We start from the raw sequence: 14,332 nt of genomic DNA, 5'->3' as shown, positions 1-14,332 counted from the left end.
TCTTCTTGGAATAACAGGTTTGGAATTTCCCAAGAAAGATGTTAGACTGTTTTTGTATGCCACAACTGCAGCTAGAATTTTGTTAGCTAAGAATTGGAAAACACAAGAAGTCCCAGCAGTGGAGGAATGGCAGATGAAGATGATGGACTTTTCGGAGCTAGCCGACCTGACTGGAATAGTCCGCCTCCAGAAGGAGGAGGAGTTGCAGGAAGAATGGATGAAATTCAAAGACTATTTAGTTAAATATGCTAAGATAACTTAATTGGAAAAACTTGCAAATACCAGATAGGCTTAGGATTTAAATATGTAATGTTAGAGAATAACATGTTTAAAGTTAAAATGAAAAGAAAGAAAGATGTTAAGTGATTAAGTTAATTTTATGAGAAAATTGGTTTTGGAAAACTGTTACAATGATGTACTCTGGAACTCAGCCAGGGGCATTCTAGGAAGTCACTCAACAAGGTTACTAAGATTGGATTAAGTACAGTTAAGATGTATGTTTGTTTGTTTGCTTAATTTTTTTTTGGAAAATCAATAATTTTTGGGGAAAAATATATATAATCTAATCCAAGGATTGTAGAGCTGCAAGGGACTCTGAGGATCATTTTGCATTTCAAACCTGGCTGGACGTGTGCTGGTTCAGCAGGAGCGCAGAAAAGTTCCAGAATGTGATGATGGCATTGAGTCTAGCTTGCTTTTTAAAAAATACTCGTAGCCTCTTTCTCCACTTTAAGCTTGCAAAGATTTGTCTACAAGTGTGTGGTGGCAGTAGCAATGACCGTGTGAAATCTCAAAAAGCCACATGCGTGGTTGAATAAAATGGCAACACAATTGTTGTTGTTTAGTCGTTTAGTCGTGTCCGACTCTTCGTGACCCCCTGGACCAGAGCACGCCAGGCACTCCTGTCTTCCACTGCCTCCCGCAGTTTGGTCAAACTCATGCTGGTAGCTTCGATAACACTGTCCAACCATCTTGTCCTCTGGCGTCCCCTTCTCCTTGTGCCCTCTATCTTTCCCAACATTGGGGTCTTTTCCAGGGAGTCTTCTCTTCTCATGAGGTGGCCAAAGTCTTGGAGCTCAGCTTCACGATCTGTCCTTCCAGTGAGCACTCAGGGCTGATTTCCTTCAGAATGGAGAGGTTTGATCTTCTTGCAGTCCATGGGACTCTCAAGAGTCTCCTCCAGCACCATAGTTCAAAAGCATCAATTCTTTGGCGATCAGCCTTCTTTATGGTCATCACTGCCTTGCCGTGGCGAAGGGGCTTGAATAACTCAGAGAAGCTATGAGCTATGCTGTGCAGGGCCACCCAAGATGGACAGGTCATAGTGGAGAGTTTTGACCAAACGTGATCCACCTGGAGCAGGAACCGGCAAGCCACTCCAGTATCCCTGCCGAGAAAACTCCATGGACATAGACAACAGGCATACACAATTACCTGTGCAATTGAATTTAATGGGGGGGGGGTGTCTACACCTGAGCAGACGTGCATAGGATTGCAGTGCACCATTTGCAGACATTGGAGGGTGGGGTGTCAGTGCCACGTGGCACTAACAGAAGGTAAACATTATGTGACTCAAGAGGGTGGCAAATCAGACGTTTTCTCCATCTGCGTCATTGGCGGAGGCTGCAGAATTTGGTTTATCTTGTTGCAGAAGTTTAATTACTTTTTAGGGAGGATTACAAAAAGCCCTGAGAATGTATGTACTCGATGCAAAAAAGAAAGTGAATCAAAAGCAGGTCTTAACAGATTTAAAACAAAACCAAAACGAAACAGTGGCATTTCCAGCAAGTCCCTGAGATTTTTGGGTGCTGCCTTCTTCTTCTGTCTGTTCCAGGCATGGAGAACCTTGCGGGGTTCCAGCTCCCAACATCCTTGGCTTTTGGCCTTGATGGCTTGGGCTGATGGGAGTTGGAGTCCAACAGCATTACAGGTTCTCCACCCCAGATGTGTGACATCATGGATGCCTTCTCTCCTGTTAGGCACTGGGCAAATCTATCCCAGTCTGCTCCAATTCACCGGAGCTCTTTGGGGGTTTAGGTAGAGGAGTCTTCTGCAGGCCTGGTACCCAAGGTGCTTTTGGCTAGAAATGATGGGGATTGAATTAAAAACCACCTGTGCACAACGTGCACATTTCATTTAGCTGCAATCCCTCCCCACCACAAATGAATCTTCAGTATAGCTGTCAACTATAAGGGATCAGCAGCCAAAATAAGGGATTTCCCAAGGGGCACAGGCATGTTCAACTTCTGAGCCCCTCTGAGCCAAAGGCAGAAAGCCCAGGCAGCAGCCAAACGAAGCCTCAAGCGGTGGTTCCCACAGCGCAGCAACCCGGCAAAGGGGATGCAGCAAGGAAAACCACCATCACCTCTCCTCTGGGAAGCACTGAGCAAAGGCGAGTCCCCAGGCAACGCGGCCGATTTGATCAGCGCAAGGCATGCAAGCTCCACCCCCCAGTCATTCTTAGACTTCTTATTGGCTGAGCAACGCAGCCAAGCAACACAGTTGGAGCCTCCTTCCTCCCTGGCTGGCAGGGAGGGAGGGAGGGAAAGGAGCTGCTTCCTTTGAAACCTGGGAAATTTAAGGGACATCATCAATAAGGGACAGCAGTGGGACACAGCGCTGGGATAAGGGACTTTCCCACCAAATAAGGGACAGTTGATAGCTATGGTCTCCAGCTGCCACACCATGCATTTCCCTTGAGATTTATTTTGACTCCTAGTTAACAGACTTCCTTTCCAAGCACGACTGTGTGCTGCAGAAGAAATGCACAATTTTTAAAGGTTTTCGCAAACCAAACCGCCCCAAACCACGTTGATCCAAGCTTTTTGGGTCCCCGTAAAGTCAAATCCATCACCAAATAACCCAGGGAAGCAGGTCAGCATCAACTATTGGAGCAGAGTTCAGTTCAGCAGGATGTAGAATCCAGGCCAGGCCTTTCTCATCCATGTGTCCAAGGCGAAAAACAACGGGCAAGCTTCTTCCTGGTCTAATACCAGGGGCGCCCTTTGACGGAGAGCAAGGAGAGACTTTTTGGAGGCAGCAAGATTCTGAAATGCGGCAGATGCTCAATTTTTTTTTTTGCTTTGGGTTCTTCGTACGGTTGGGAGACTTCAGTATTGCTCTCCCGTGACCTGCTTAAGCCAGGGCAGAGTCAGAAGGACGTTGGAATACACTCCATAGCGGTCATTCAAGCCACATCCATCGCCCCAAGACACTGTCCCTATGAGCTGCCACTGGCCAGTCTGGTTGTTCAGAGTGACCATGGGGCCGCCAGAGTCTCCTTGGCAAGCGTCTTTTCCTCCTGTGTGAGAAAGAGAGAAACAATAATGGCTGGGGCATCTTTCAGACCAGAAAAGCCACCTGTTCTACGTGGAGTTTGCAATGGTACAGAACAGGAGCTAGAATCAGAATAATAGAATGGTAGAGTTGGAAGGGACGTTGAGAGTTATCTAGTCCAGCCCCCTGCACTGCAGGAATCTCAACTAAATCATGCACGACAGACTAGCATCCAACCTGCATCTTGGCACTTATCTCCCTGCCCCAAAGGGGACAATTGGCACAGTGATCATCGACTCTCCTTGGTTCCATGAAGTCATCCCCAGTGACCCCCAACCCTATAAAGAGCCTAGGGTATAAAGACCCCTGGTGGACTTGTAAAAGGGTAAAAGAGTATTGGGAAATGATCTACAGTGAATTGAAAAAAAATGTTTAAAAGTGCTTTTTGGGGAAAAACAGAGTCCTTTTTGTTGGGGATAATTCAGACTGAAATTCCCAGACTGAAATTTATGCTGGAAATGTAAAGAAAAAGAAGGTACTTTTTTCCATATGTGGTGGATTTGTCCCAAGGTGAAAGACTTCTGGGAGAAGATTTATAACGAACTGAAAAAAAATGTTGAAATATACATTTATTAAGAAACCAGAGGCCTTTCTTCTTGGAATAACAGGTTTAGAATTGCCCAAGAAAGATGTTAAATTATTTTTGTATGCCACAATGGCCGCCCAAATATTACTTGCTAAAAATTGGAAAACACAAGAACTACCAACAGTGGAAGATTGGCAGATGCAGATGATGGACTTTTCGGAGCTAGCTGACCTGACTGGAAGAATCCGCAACCAGAAAGAAGAGGAGTTTCAAGAGGACTGGAGGAAATTCAAGGACTATTTGAATAAATATTGTAATACAAAAAAAAAAAATAGAAATTTATTGAAAGAAACAAATAGGCCTAGGATTAAATTAAGTTATAATTAAATAAATAGGATTCAGAATGTTAAGAAAAGTGAATAAGATGGACTATAATTGGAAACTGTTTTAGTTTAATAATTATATTGGAAAGCTGTTACTTTCAATTACAAGGAAACTCAGAAGGGAGGGATTTGAGGAACTCAACCAAGATGTTTAAAAGGTTGGATTTGTGAATAATTAAGTTTGTTATTATTGTCTAGCTGTTTATTGTTCCCCCCTTTCCCCCCCTCTTTCTTCTTTTTTTCTTTTTCCTTTTCTGTTTTTGTGTATCATCTTGCTTTGTGGTTTGTGTTATCACGGTGGAAAATCTAATAAAAAATTATTTTAAAAAAAGAGAAATTCCCAGGTGTCAAAAAAGGCCTGTGTTTTGCTAGCCCCAAAATGGAAAACGAGCGAGGTCCCAACCAAAGAAGAATGGCAACTCAAACTGATGGAATATGCGCAGCTTGCGGACCCAACATATAGAATAAGAGAACAAGAAGGCAACACATTTAGAGACGACTGGAAAATACTTATTGAATATATGGGGTGGGGGTGGAAGTTGTGTACACTTGAAAACGTCGGCAGCATTAAGATAAATTCAACAGTGTAAATAAGTTTTGACGGATGTAACAATGGAATACTGAATGGTTTAGTTTATGTAAAATATGCAGGGATTTACAGTATGTAAAATGAGCCACGGAACATTGAAGAAGGGAAGTCATTAGTATTTTAAGGTTGTTTAAATGAATATTCTAAAATGTAAAACAGAAAAGTTATTCAAAAATATATGTTAAAAGAGTATAAAGACCCAAGGAATGTAATAACACAATAACATTCAAAACGGCAGCAATTAATTGCACATTTATTCAGAATCACCTTGTCTTTCTCCAGCGCAGATCATGTCTCCCGTCACAACTTTCTGCAGCTTGTGATAGGCTTCTTTGCACACTGAGTGATCTGTCAGTGGGATCTCAATCTGCAACACAGAACAAAAAAAATTGACTCCTTGGATAAAGGCGAGTCTGGCCTCATTTGCCTGAATGGTCCTCCTTTGTGAAACACACAAAACTGCCTTCTAGCAGGTCAGACTGTTGGTCCATTTAGTTCAGTATTGTCTGCACAGACTGGCAGTGGCTCAGCAAGGTTTCACGCAGGAATCTCTTCCAGCCCCACCTGCTAGGGACTGGACCTGAGACCTTCTGTGTGCAAAGCAGATATTCTTCCCCTGAGCTACGGACCTTCTCCATAGATTCACTAATCTAATAATAATAATAATAATAATAATAATAATAATAATAATAATAATAATAATTTATTTATACCCCGCCCATCTGGCTGAGTTTCCCCAGCCACTCTGGGCGGCTTCCAATCAAGTGTTAAAAACAATACTGCATTAAATGTTAAAAACTTCCCTAAACAGGGCTGCCTTCAGATGTCTTTTAAAGAGAGGATAGCTGCTTATTTCCTGCACATCTGAAGGGAGGGTGTTCCACAGGGCGGGCGCCACTACCGAGAAGGCCCTCTGTCTGGTTCCCTGTAACCTCACTTCTCGCAGGGAGGGAACCGCCAGAAGGCCCTCAGCGCTGGACCTCAGTGTCCGGGCTGAACGATGGGGGTGGAGACGCTCCTTCGGGTCTACTGGGCGGAGGCCGTTTAGGGCTTTAAAGGTCAGCACCAACACTTTGAATTGTGCTCAGAAACACACTGGGAGCCAATGAAGATCTCTCAGGACCAGTGTTATGTGGTCCCAGCGGCCACTCCCAGTCACTAGTCTAGCTGCCACATTCTGGATTAATTGCAGTTTCCGGGTCACCTTGAAAGGTAGCCCCACATAGAGCACATTGCAGTAGTCCAAGCGGGAGATAACTAGAGCATGCATAATGTGGAGTTTGGAGTTTACAGGGTCAAAACTCCTTGGTGTCCTGTATCTGGGGAGGGGCCTGACGCAGGGCCATATGTCAGACGCTTTGTCTGTCTTTGTCTGTGTGAGTTGGTTTCACTATAGACTGAGAGACACTGCACAGAAGCTGTGTGTGCTTTTTAGCACCGGAGAAATGCCGGAGGTTTCTGATGGATTTATGGCTTGTAAATAAACGTTTTTAGAGATAGCAACGAACTGTCTCTGGACTGATTTATCCCTCTATCTCACATGGACGGCAGGACCGCTGCAACTCTGTTTTCCTGCCCAGGTCAGCCCCAGCAAAGGAGCGCAGCGGAAGCGCTGACTGGATGGCAGGATTTAATCAGCAAACATAATTCATAGGATTCTGGTCCATAGGATGACTAAGGAACAAGTGCCACTCTATTCCGCCTTGGCCAAGCCATACCTGGAACCCTGTGTCCAGTTCTGGGCCTCACAGTTTTAGAAGGATATCGAGAACCTGGAATGGGTGCAGAGGAGTGCGACCAAGATGACCAGGGGTCTGGAAACGGAGCCATATGAGGAATAGTTGAGGGAGTTGTGTATATTTAGCCGGGAGAAGAGAAGACATGATAGCCAGCTTCAAATATCTGAAGGGCTGCCACAGGGAAGATGGAGGAAACTTGTGGATTATTTTTTTTGCCGCTCCAGAGGGTAGTGCCCAAACCAATGGATTCAAATTGCTAGAAAGGAGATTCTGACTTAATGTTAAAACTTTCTGATAGTAAGAGCTGTTCAACAGTGAAATGGACTACCTTGGATGGAGGTTTTTCCAGAGGGGTTGGGTTGTGTGGCCATCTGTCAGGGAATTTTCAGCTGTGATTCCGGCATTGCAGGCAACTCTTTTGACCATGGGGGCCCCTTGCAACTCAACAATCCTTTGATTCTAAATGCCAAGCTTGTGCTCCCCTCATCATATGAAGAAATGGAAAGAGGGGGCAATGACTGTGTTATGTACTGAGTTGAATAGGATCCAAATTGCAGCAGTCTGATTGGTCCTAGAACAATAGGATTCAGAATGCAGCAGCCTGATTGGTCCTAGAACAATAGGATTCAGAATGCAGCAGTCTGATTGGTCCTAGAACAATAGGATTCAGAATGCAGCAGTCTGATTGGTCCTAGAACAATAGGATTCAGAATGCAGCAGCCTGATTGGTCCTAGAACAATAGGATCCAGAATGCAGCAGTCTGATTGGTCCTAGAACAATAGGATCCAGAATGCAGCAGTCTGATTGGTCCTAGAACAATAGGATCCAGAATGCAGCAGTCTGATTGGTCTGCAGGAGCCACCCAACCCAACTCCAGGTGGAAGTGAATCCGCAACCTGATTGGCCTACAGGAGAATCCCAGAATTAGCCAATCACATGGGGCCCATTGTGGAAATAATTTATATAAAGCAGACAGTTCTGGGAAACATTCCATTCCTCACTACTATGAGCTGAATAAAGAGCATGAAATCCACACTCGACTCTGAGTATATTTCAGATTGAGACTTCTACGCCTGCTCCCTAACTATACTGCAATTCCATTCCATTCTCAGATATACACAGTAATGAACGACAAGGAGCATCACCTCCATCAGGGCATCTGGGAGACGTTGCAGGAACTGCTTCCCCCATCCGCTGACGATGACCATGGTGTCTAGTGGGAGGGAAAAAGAAGAAGACAGACATTGTATTACCTTTCGGGAGGTGACCTGGAGAGGAAGGAGGATGTGTCATACCTTGCAGTCTAATGAAGCCAACCAGACCCTCCTAGGGTGATCTTTCCTTCCCACTGCTCAAAAACACCTGTTGCAGATGTGGAACACTTTTGGTCCCCCATGTGCACACATGCTGCAAGGCGCGCCAATGTCCCTTGCGCATGCCGTGTGACATGCTGACCTGTCGTGCACGTGCTGTGCGGTTTGTGTGTGTGACACGAGCACGGCCCGTGGTGTGCGCAAGTGAGGTGAGCACATCACACCGTGTGCGTCCATGGTTGCTGTGAAATTTGGAGGAGGCCCGGCACCCTCTTGGAAAATTTTGGGGGGCCCTCACCCCCTTGGGCTACCCATCGTTGGCGCCCCTGGATGCATTAAAATTATCAGTGAAGATCTCTACGTGTTGCCTTTCAGTTAGATCTAGCATTCACTGTGCACCTCTGATACCTCCTTTTGGAAGGGCTTAAATTGCGATTTCCATGAAGTTTGATCGTCCAAAACAGAACTTGCATGCCATTCCCCTGGAACTGAAGTACCTGGTATTTTCAGGGTTCCTAAGCCTTGGAGCATACAGGGGCTAAAAAGCTCACATTTCATGCTGATTGCGCACCTCCAAGGTGCAGGAGACTGTGGGATGTACCGTATTTTTCGCCTCATAGGACGCACCGGCCCATAGGATGCACCTAGTTTTTTTGGGGGGAAATAAAGAAACTTTTTTTTATTTCCCCCCCAGGTGCGGGGCTGGGGTGGGGAAGCCCAAGCTTCCCCCGACCCCAGCCCCCAGAACAGGCTGCTATCCGCAAGCCGTGGGAGAGCTGCGTGAAGTCGCGCCGGTCTCCCCAGGCTTGCGGATATCTGCCCGAAGTCGCGCAGCTCTCCCACGGCTAGCGGAGCACTGCGCGAAGCCTGAAGCTTGGGGCGTGCTGAGCTTAGCGCGCCCCAAGCTTCTGGGTGCAGGCAAGCTCTCCGCTAGCTGTGGGAGAGCTGCGTCTCCCACGGCTAGCTGATAGCTTCCTGAAGCCTGGAGAGCGAGAGGGGTCGGTGCGCACCGACCCCCCTCGCTCTCCAGGCTTCAGCAAAAGCCTGCATTCGCCCCATAGGACGCACACACATTTCCCCTTCATTTTTGGAGGGGAAAAAGTGCGTCCTATAGGGTGAAAAATACGGTAATCCACTGGGAGCGGTCAAGTACAACATTCCTTGTAATGCTAGAGTGGACATGCAAGGGAATGTTTGGTCCAGCCAGTTGAAACTTCCTGTTCTCCTGGCCTGGAGCATCTTTCCTCTTGCATGTGACTAGACCTTTCCAGACCTGGTAAAAGGACAAGCCATGCTGCCACTCTCCCTCTTTTCCATCTTCTTTTCATCCTTGAACTGGGCTCAGGAGCAAACAGGCAGCCAAGCCGATGTGATTCTTTCAGAATCCATGGGAATCTAATTCTGCATTGGTTAAAGTTCTGCCTTAATCAATGCTTCTGAGCCAGCTTAAAGGGTTGGCTGCTGCTTCTCCAATCGACATCCTCACCTTTTGGGTAGGCTCTATCTGGAAAGCAAACGGGCATCACGTAATCATTCAGCCTGGCTTCTTCAGACAGTTCCACCAGGGCGATGTCATACTCAAAGGTGGCCGCCTTGTAGGATGGGTGGATGGAGATTGTTTGGGGCTGCAGCTGCTGCTCTGTGTCATCTGTCCTTTGGGTTCTGTGTTTCCCTGCAGAAAGACAGAAAGAGAGGCTGGAAGTGTGAGAGACCGTATCCAGAACAGGAAGCTGTCTTCTACAGAATCATAACCCTAAGTCCGCCGAGACCACATAACACCGGTCCTGAAAGACCTACGTTGGCTCTTAGTATGTTTCTGAGCACAATTCAAAGTGTTGGTGCTGACCTTGAAAGCCCTAAACAGCCTTGGTCCTGTATACCTGAAGGAGCGTCTCCACCCCCATTGTTCTGCCCGGACACTGAGGTCCAGTGCCGAGGGCCTTCTGGCGGTTCCCTCCCTGTGAGATGTGAGGTTACAGGGAGCCAGGCAGAGGGCCTTCTCGGTGGTGGTGCCCACCCTGTGGAATGCCTTCCCACCAGATGTCAAGGAAATAAACAACTTTCTGACTTTTAGAAGACATCTGAAGGCAGCCCTGTTTAGGGAAGCTTTTAATGTTTGATGGACTATTGTATTTTAATATTCTGTTGGAAGCCGCCCAGAGAGGCTGGGGAAACCGAGCCAGATGGGTGCGGTATAAATACTAAATTATTATTATTATTATTATCAATGGACTGAAATTGGGGGGGGGGAATATTTGATGTTCTATTGTGTTTTCAATATCCTGTTGGAAGCTCCCTGGAGTGGCTGGGGAGGCCTGGCCAGATGGGCAGGGTATAAGTAATAAATTATTATTATTATTATTGAGTTCAGTTTTGCCAACACAGGCTGACAGTGGCTCTCCAGGAATTCAGACGGGGCAGGTGCTCAGTTCCACCTGGAGATGCTGTGGATTGAACCTGGCATCTTCTGTGTGGAAAGCAGAAGCTCTGTCACTGAGCTATTTCAGGGTTTCAGCTGTTTCAGCTATTTCAGAAGTTTCAGGGTTTCCGCCTCTGTGTTTGAAGGGTGTAATTCTTCTGAACACTTCCGGAAACTGCAGGAAGGGAGAACAGCTCTTATGCTCAGGTCCCGGTTGCAGGTTTCCCACAGGCGTCTGATTGGCCACTGTGAGGAGGGGATGCCAGACTACATGGGCCATTGGCCTGATCCAGCAGACTCGTTTCATGTCCTTATAATTTAGAATTTCTGAGAGACATGCTGCTCTCCTGGGGAACCGCCCCTCGCTTACCTAGGATCACCTTGAACGATGAAGGGCTGATCACGTCGGAGCTTCGGAGGACAGGATTCTCCAGGTCGAGTTCATGGTGGAGACAGTGAGCGGCCGTCACAATCCACCTGTTCCCTGGGCAACAAGAAAGGGCTAAGATGGAGACATGGTGGTTGTCTTCAAAGAGCTGTTTGACTCCCTTGTGAAGTGGTAGACTCTCCTTCCTTGGAGGTTTTAAAGCAGAGGTTGGGTGGGATTAAATTTCAAATCAAATCAAATCCCTTTCTTGGCATCACAGTATAAAACATTTCAGGTCACTGGGATAATGAAAGGAACAAGGGTGAAGCTGTCAAGGGTCCTGTAGAGTACCTTAAGGTCCACGAATAATCATAGTTTAGAGGTTCCGGGTCCTAAGGAAGTCAGATTATCCTCCACCAGGGCCAGGGCCTTCTCAGTGATGGCTCCGATCTGGTGGAATGCTCTGTCCCAGGAGACCAGGGCCCTGCAGGATTTAACTTCCTTCTGCAGGGCCTGTAAGACAGAGCTATTCTGCCTGGCCTTTAATTTGAACTCAGCCTGATCTTTTATTCCCCCTTCCTTCCCTCTCCCCTTTTTATGAAGATTCCCCGCTCTGAGACCCCACAGCTAATTCTCCCCTGGTCAGCAGCTAGAATACTTATTGCGAAGTACTGGAAGACACAAGAACTACCCACACTGGAAGAATGGCAGATGAAGGTGATAGACTACATGGGCCTGGCAGAAATGACGAGCAGAATCCGAAACCAGGGAAGAGAAGCAGCGCAAGAAGAATGGAAAAAGTTCAAGGACTATTTAAAGAAATATTATAAAATTAACGAAAGTTAGAATGATGTTGGACTGGAAAGTAAATGGTTACTATTAGCAAGGGTTAAGACAAGGAGAATAAGGAAGATTAGATTAAATTCAAATTAAAATAAGGGAAGATTTGCTGAGTAATTGATAAGAATTTGGAATACAGAAAAGGGAGGCATGAGGAAGTCGGGGAAGAAAGGTATAAGAAATTAAGATATGAAATGGTACATGTTTTTTGTTTTGTTTTTGTTTTTGTCTGTTTATGTATTTGTTATATGTTTGTTGTTGTTATAAAAACCTTTAATAAAAAATTATTTTAAAAAAAAAAATTCTCCCCTGGTCTCCTCGCTGGCCCAAATAGGACTAATTTAGCCAGCTAGCCCTGGTGATCATCTAATGCTTATTGGATGGATTTCCCCCCATATTGATTTTTGAATTCTGAATTTATTGTTATCCACGTTTTATACTGTATATTATGCTGTTTTTTGTTGCATCAATTAAGTGTTTTAAATTTGCTGTTAGTCACCCTGAGCCCAGTTTTCTGAACCATATATATATATATATATATATATATATATATATATATATATATAAGGTCACATAATGATTGTGTGCACTTAGCTATTTTGCTTCGCCCTGTCTGTTCCCTGAAAGGACGGTTCGTCGGGAACCCTTTCGGGTAAAAGTGTGGCTAAACACGAAGCTACTAAAGCAGTGATATCTTTGTCCCGATCTGCCTGGAGAAACCTCATTTGACTTCTTCTTGGAGTTCTAGGCCGGAGGTCCAACGTTTTGTTCTCGGGGATTATTTAGCTGTGATTCCTGCATTGCACAAGGCTGGTCTGGATGATACCTGGGGTCACTTTCACTCGTACAGTTTCTCTGGCTCTATGAATGCCAGTATAGCATTTACATCACAAAATGGATGGATCATTGTTGTGTGATTCTATGATATTATGCCTGTTATGTACTGAAGTTCTCACCCTGGGCCAGCAGGGGGATACTGTAGATAGTTCAGGTCCACATATGCAAATAAGGGACTGAAAGTGACATTCAGTGATTGGATAGTTACAGAAAGTTGTTACAGTTGCGTTGTAGTAGAGCTCTATATAAGCAGGCTGGCTGAACCCTTCAGTTCAGTTCTGGCCTGTGAATAAACAAGAGCTGTTTGAAGAATCGCTGTGTCGTCTGATATGTTCACCCACAACTTAACAACGCCCTCAATTCCTAGCCTGTCTCCTCCCAATGAAGAGCTAGGAAGTCTCAGACCTGGAAGCCAGTTTCTCAAGTGCTCTGGCGAAGTGGATATCTGCTCCACTTCATGGTGGGGAGGAGTTGTGGCGGATCGCATGGTCACCCAATCCCCCCAGGGGCGGGGGATGAAGTCTTGCGTTGCCCTGGGGATCCCAGCCGCGTCAACACTCAGCCAGCCAATCCGCTGGCTGGTGGGAGAGTGGCCGGGACTATTTAAGTGAGGGTGCGAGCCGGAGGGCTTCCTCTTGGCTCGCTTCCTCAATCTCCTGCCCTCCCTCCCTTTTTGCAGGTTTTCATTGGCCTTGCTATGGACCTCGGTTGGTCGCCGTTGAGGGGCCTGGTAGGAATTTTTCCACTTGGCAAAACTGGCACGGGCCATTTGGTTTTCACCTACCTCGCAGCAATCGTCACAACTTTGTAAGGATCTGCGGTTAGGCCTTGTTTGACCTTGTGATGGGGGAGGTGAGGTGTGGCCATCACCTGCCCCTCCAAGCTTAAGGGTATTCCGTTAAAGGAATCTGGGGGCGTGGATCTTGTCCGAAGCCCGGGGTGGGGCTAGGGCCATGACACGACCCCCGACGGGAACACCTGGGGGAGCTCAAGTTGTTCTGCATCGATGGGGCTCCCCCTTCCGGTGGTTTACCCTTACCGTACTCCCTGCGCAATGGGCAGGAGTAAGATATAGTCTGGTCCATTCAATGCCTAAGCCAATTACCGCTCACATTCTGTAATCAATAAAGTTGTGGCCAAAATTTGTCCAATAACATTAACCTAATATCTGTGTCCTGGTGTGTTTTATTCTTCAACGAGGGGGTGGTTGCGGGGTCTAGACATGTGTTATGTACTGAGTTGCATAGGATCCAAAAGGCAGCAGTCTGATTGGTCCTAGAACAATAGGATTCAGAATGCAGCAGTCTGATTGGTCCTAGAACAATAGGATCCAGAATGCAGCAGTCTGATTGGTCCTAGAACAATAGGCTCCAGAAAGCAGCAGTCTGACTGGTCCACAGGAGCCACCCAATCCAGCTCCAGGTGGAAGGGAATCCCCAACATGATTGGCCTGCAGGAGAATCCCGGAATTAGCCAATCACGTGGGGCCCATTGTGTAAATAATGTATATAAAGCAGACATTCTGGGGGAACTTCCATTCTTCCTCACCACTATGAGCTGAATAAAGAGCATGAAATCCACTCTCGACTCCGAGGATATTTCAACATGCAAGATTGGACGCCCCTCCAGAGGGCCTTACCTAGGAGGGACCCCCCACAGAAAGGGCGCCCGTTCCTCTGCAGCATGGCGACCCACGGCGAGATCCCTCTCTGGGCGTAGCGGCCGTTGGCAATTCGAGCTAACAAGCTCCTGGAGAACCTGGGTTTCCCACACACTGAAAGAGAAGGGAAAGGATGGACTTAGCGAGGAGGAGATCGTACCGTCACAGAACTGCAGAGTTGGAAGGTCATCGAGTCCAAGCCCTTGCAACTCACGTCTTTCTGATCTGCTGGCAGCCACCCCATCCCTCTGGGACCCGACAAAGAGAGCAAGGGTGGGGGAGGACGGCTGAGGTTTAACCCTTGCACAGATGCAAGGAAATG

At 46.6% G+C, this 14,332-nt stretch overlaps 1 protein-coding gene across 2 annotated transcripts in view; it reads right to left on the bottom strand.

Moving 5' to 3' along the window:
• Positions 1-1,430: 1,430 nt before the first annotated feature.
• Positions 1,431-14,332, bottom strand: part of MASP1 (MBL associated serine protease 1) — a 109,190-nt gene continuing 96,288 nt past the window's right edge. For both annotated transcript variants that reach the window (XM_083612822.1, XM_083612820.1), the window contains 6 exons: positions 13,990-14,124; positions 10,677-10,790; positions 9,374-9,559; positions 7,720-7,787; positions 5,102-5,201; positions 1,431-3,301 (listed from right to left, as the gene is read on the bottom strand). In XM_083612822.1, the coding sequence (XP_083468948.1) occupies positions 3,111-3,301; positions 5,102-5,201; positions 7,720-7,787; positions 9,374-9,559; positions 10,677-10,790; positions 13,990-14,124 (794 nt within the window). In that variant the 3' untranslated portion in view covers positions 1,431-3,110. The remainder of the gene's footprint in view (positions 3,302-5,101; positions 5,202-7,719; positions 7,788-9,373; positions 9,560-10,676; positions 10,791-13,989; positions 14,125-14,332) is intronic.

Source organism: Podarcis filfolensis, assembly GCF_964270895.1.
Source record: "Podarcis filfolensis genome assembly, chromosome: 5".
Lineage (NCBI taxonomy): Eukaryota > Metazoa > Chordata > Lepidosauria > Squamata > Lacertidae > Podarcis > Podarcis filfolensis.
Note: the sequence above shows the minus strand (reverse complement) of the source record. Positions and strands in the feature narration are given on the sequence as shown.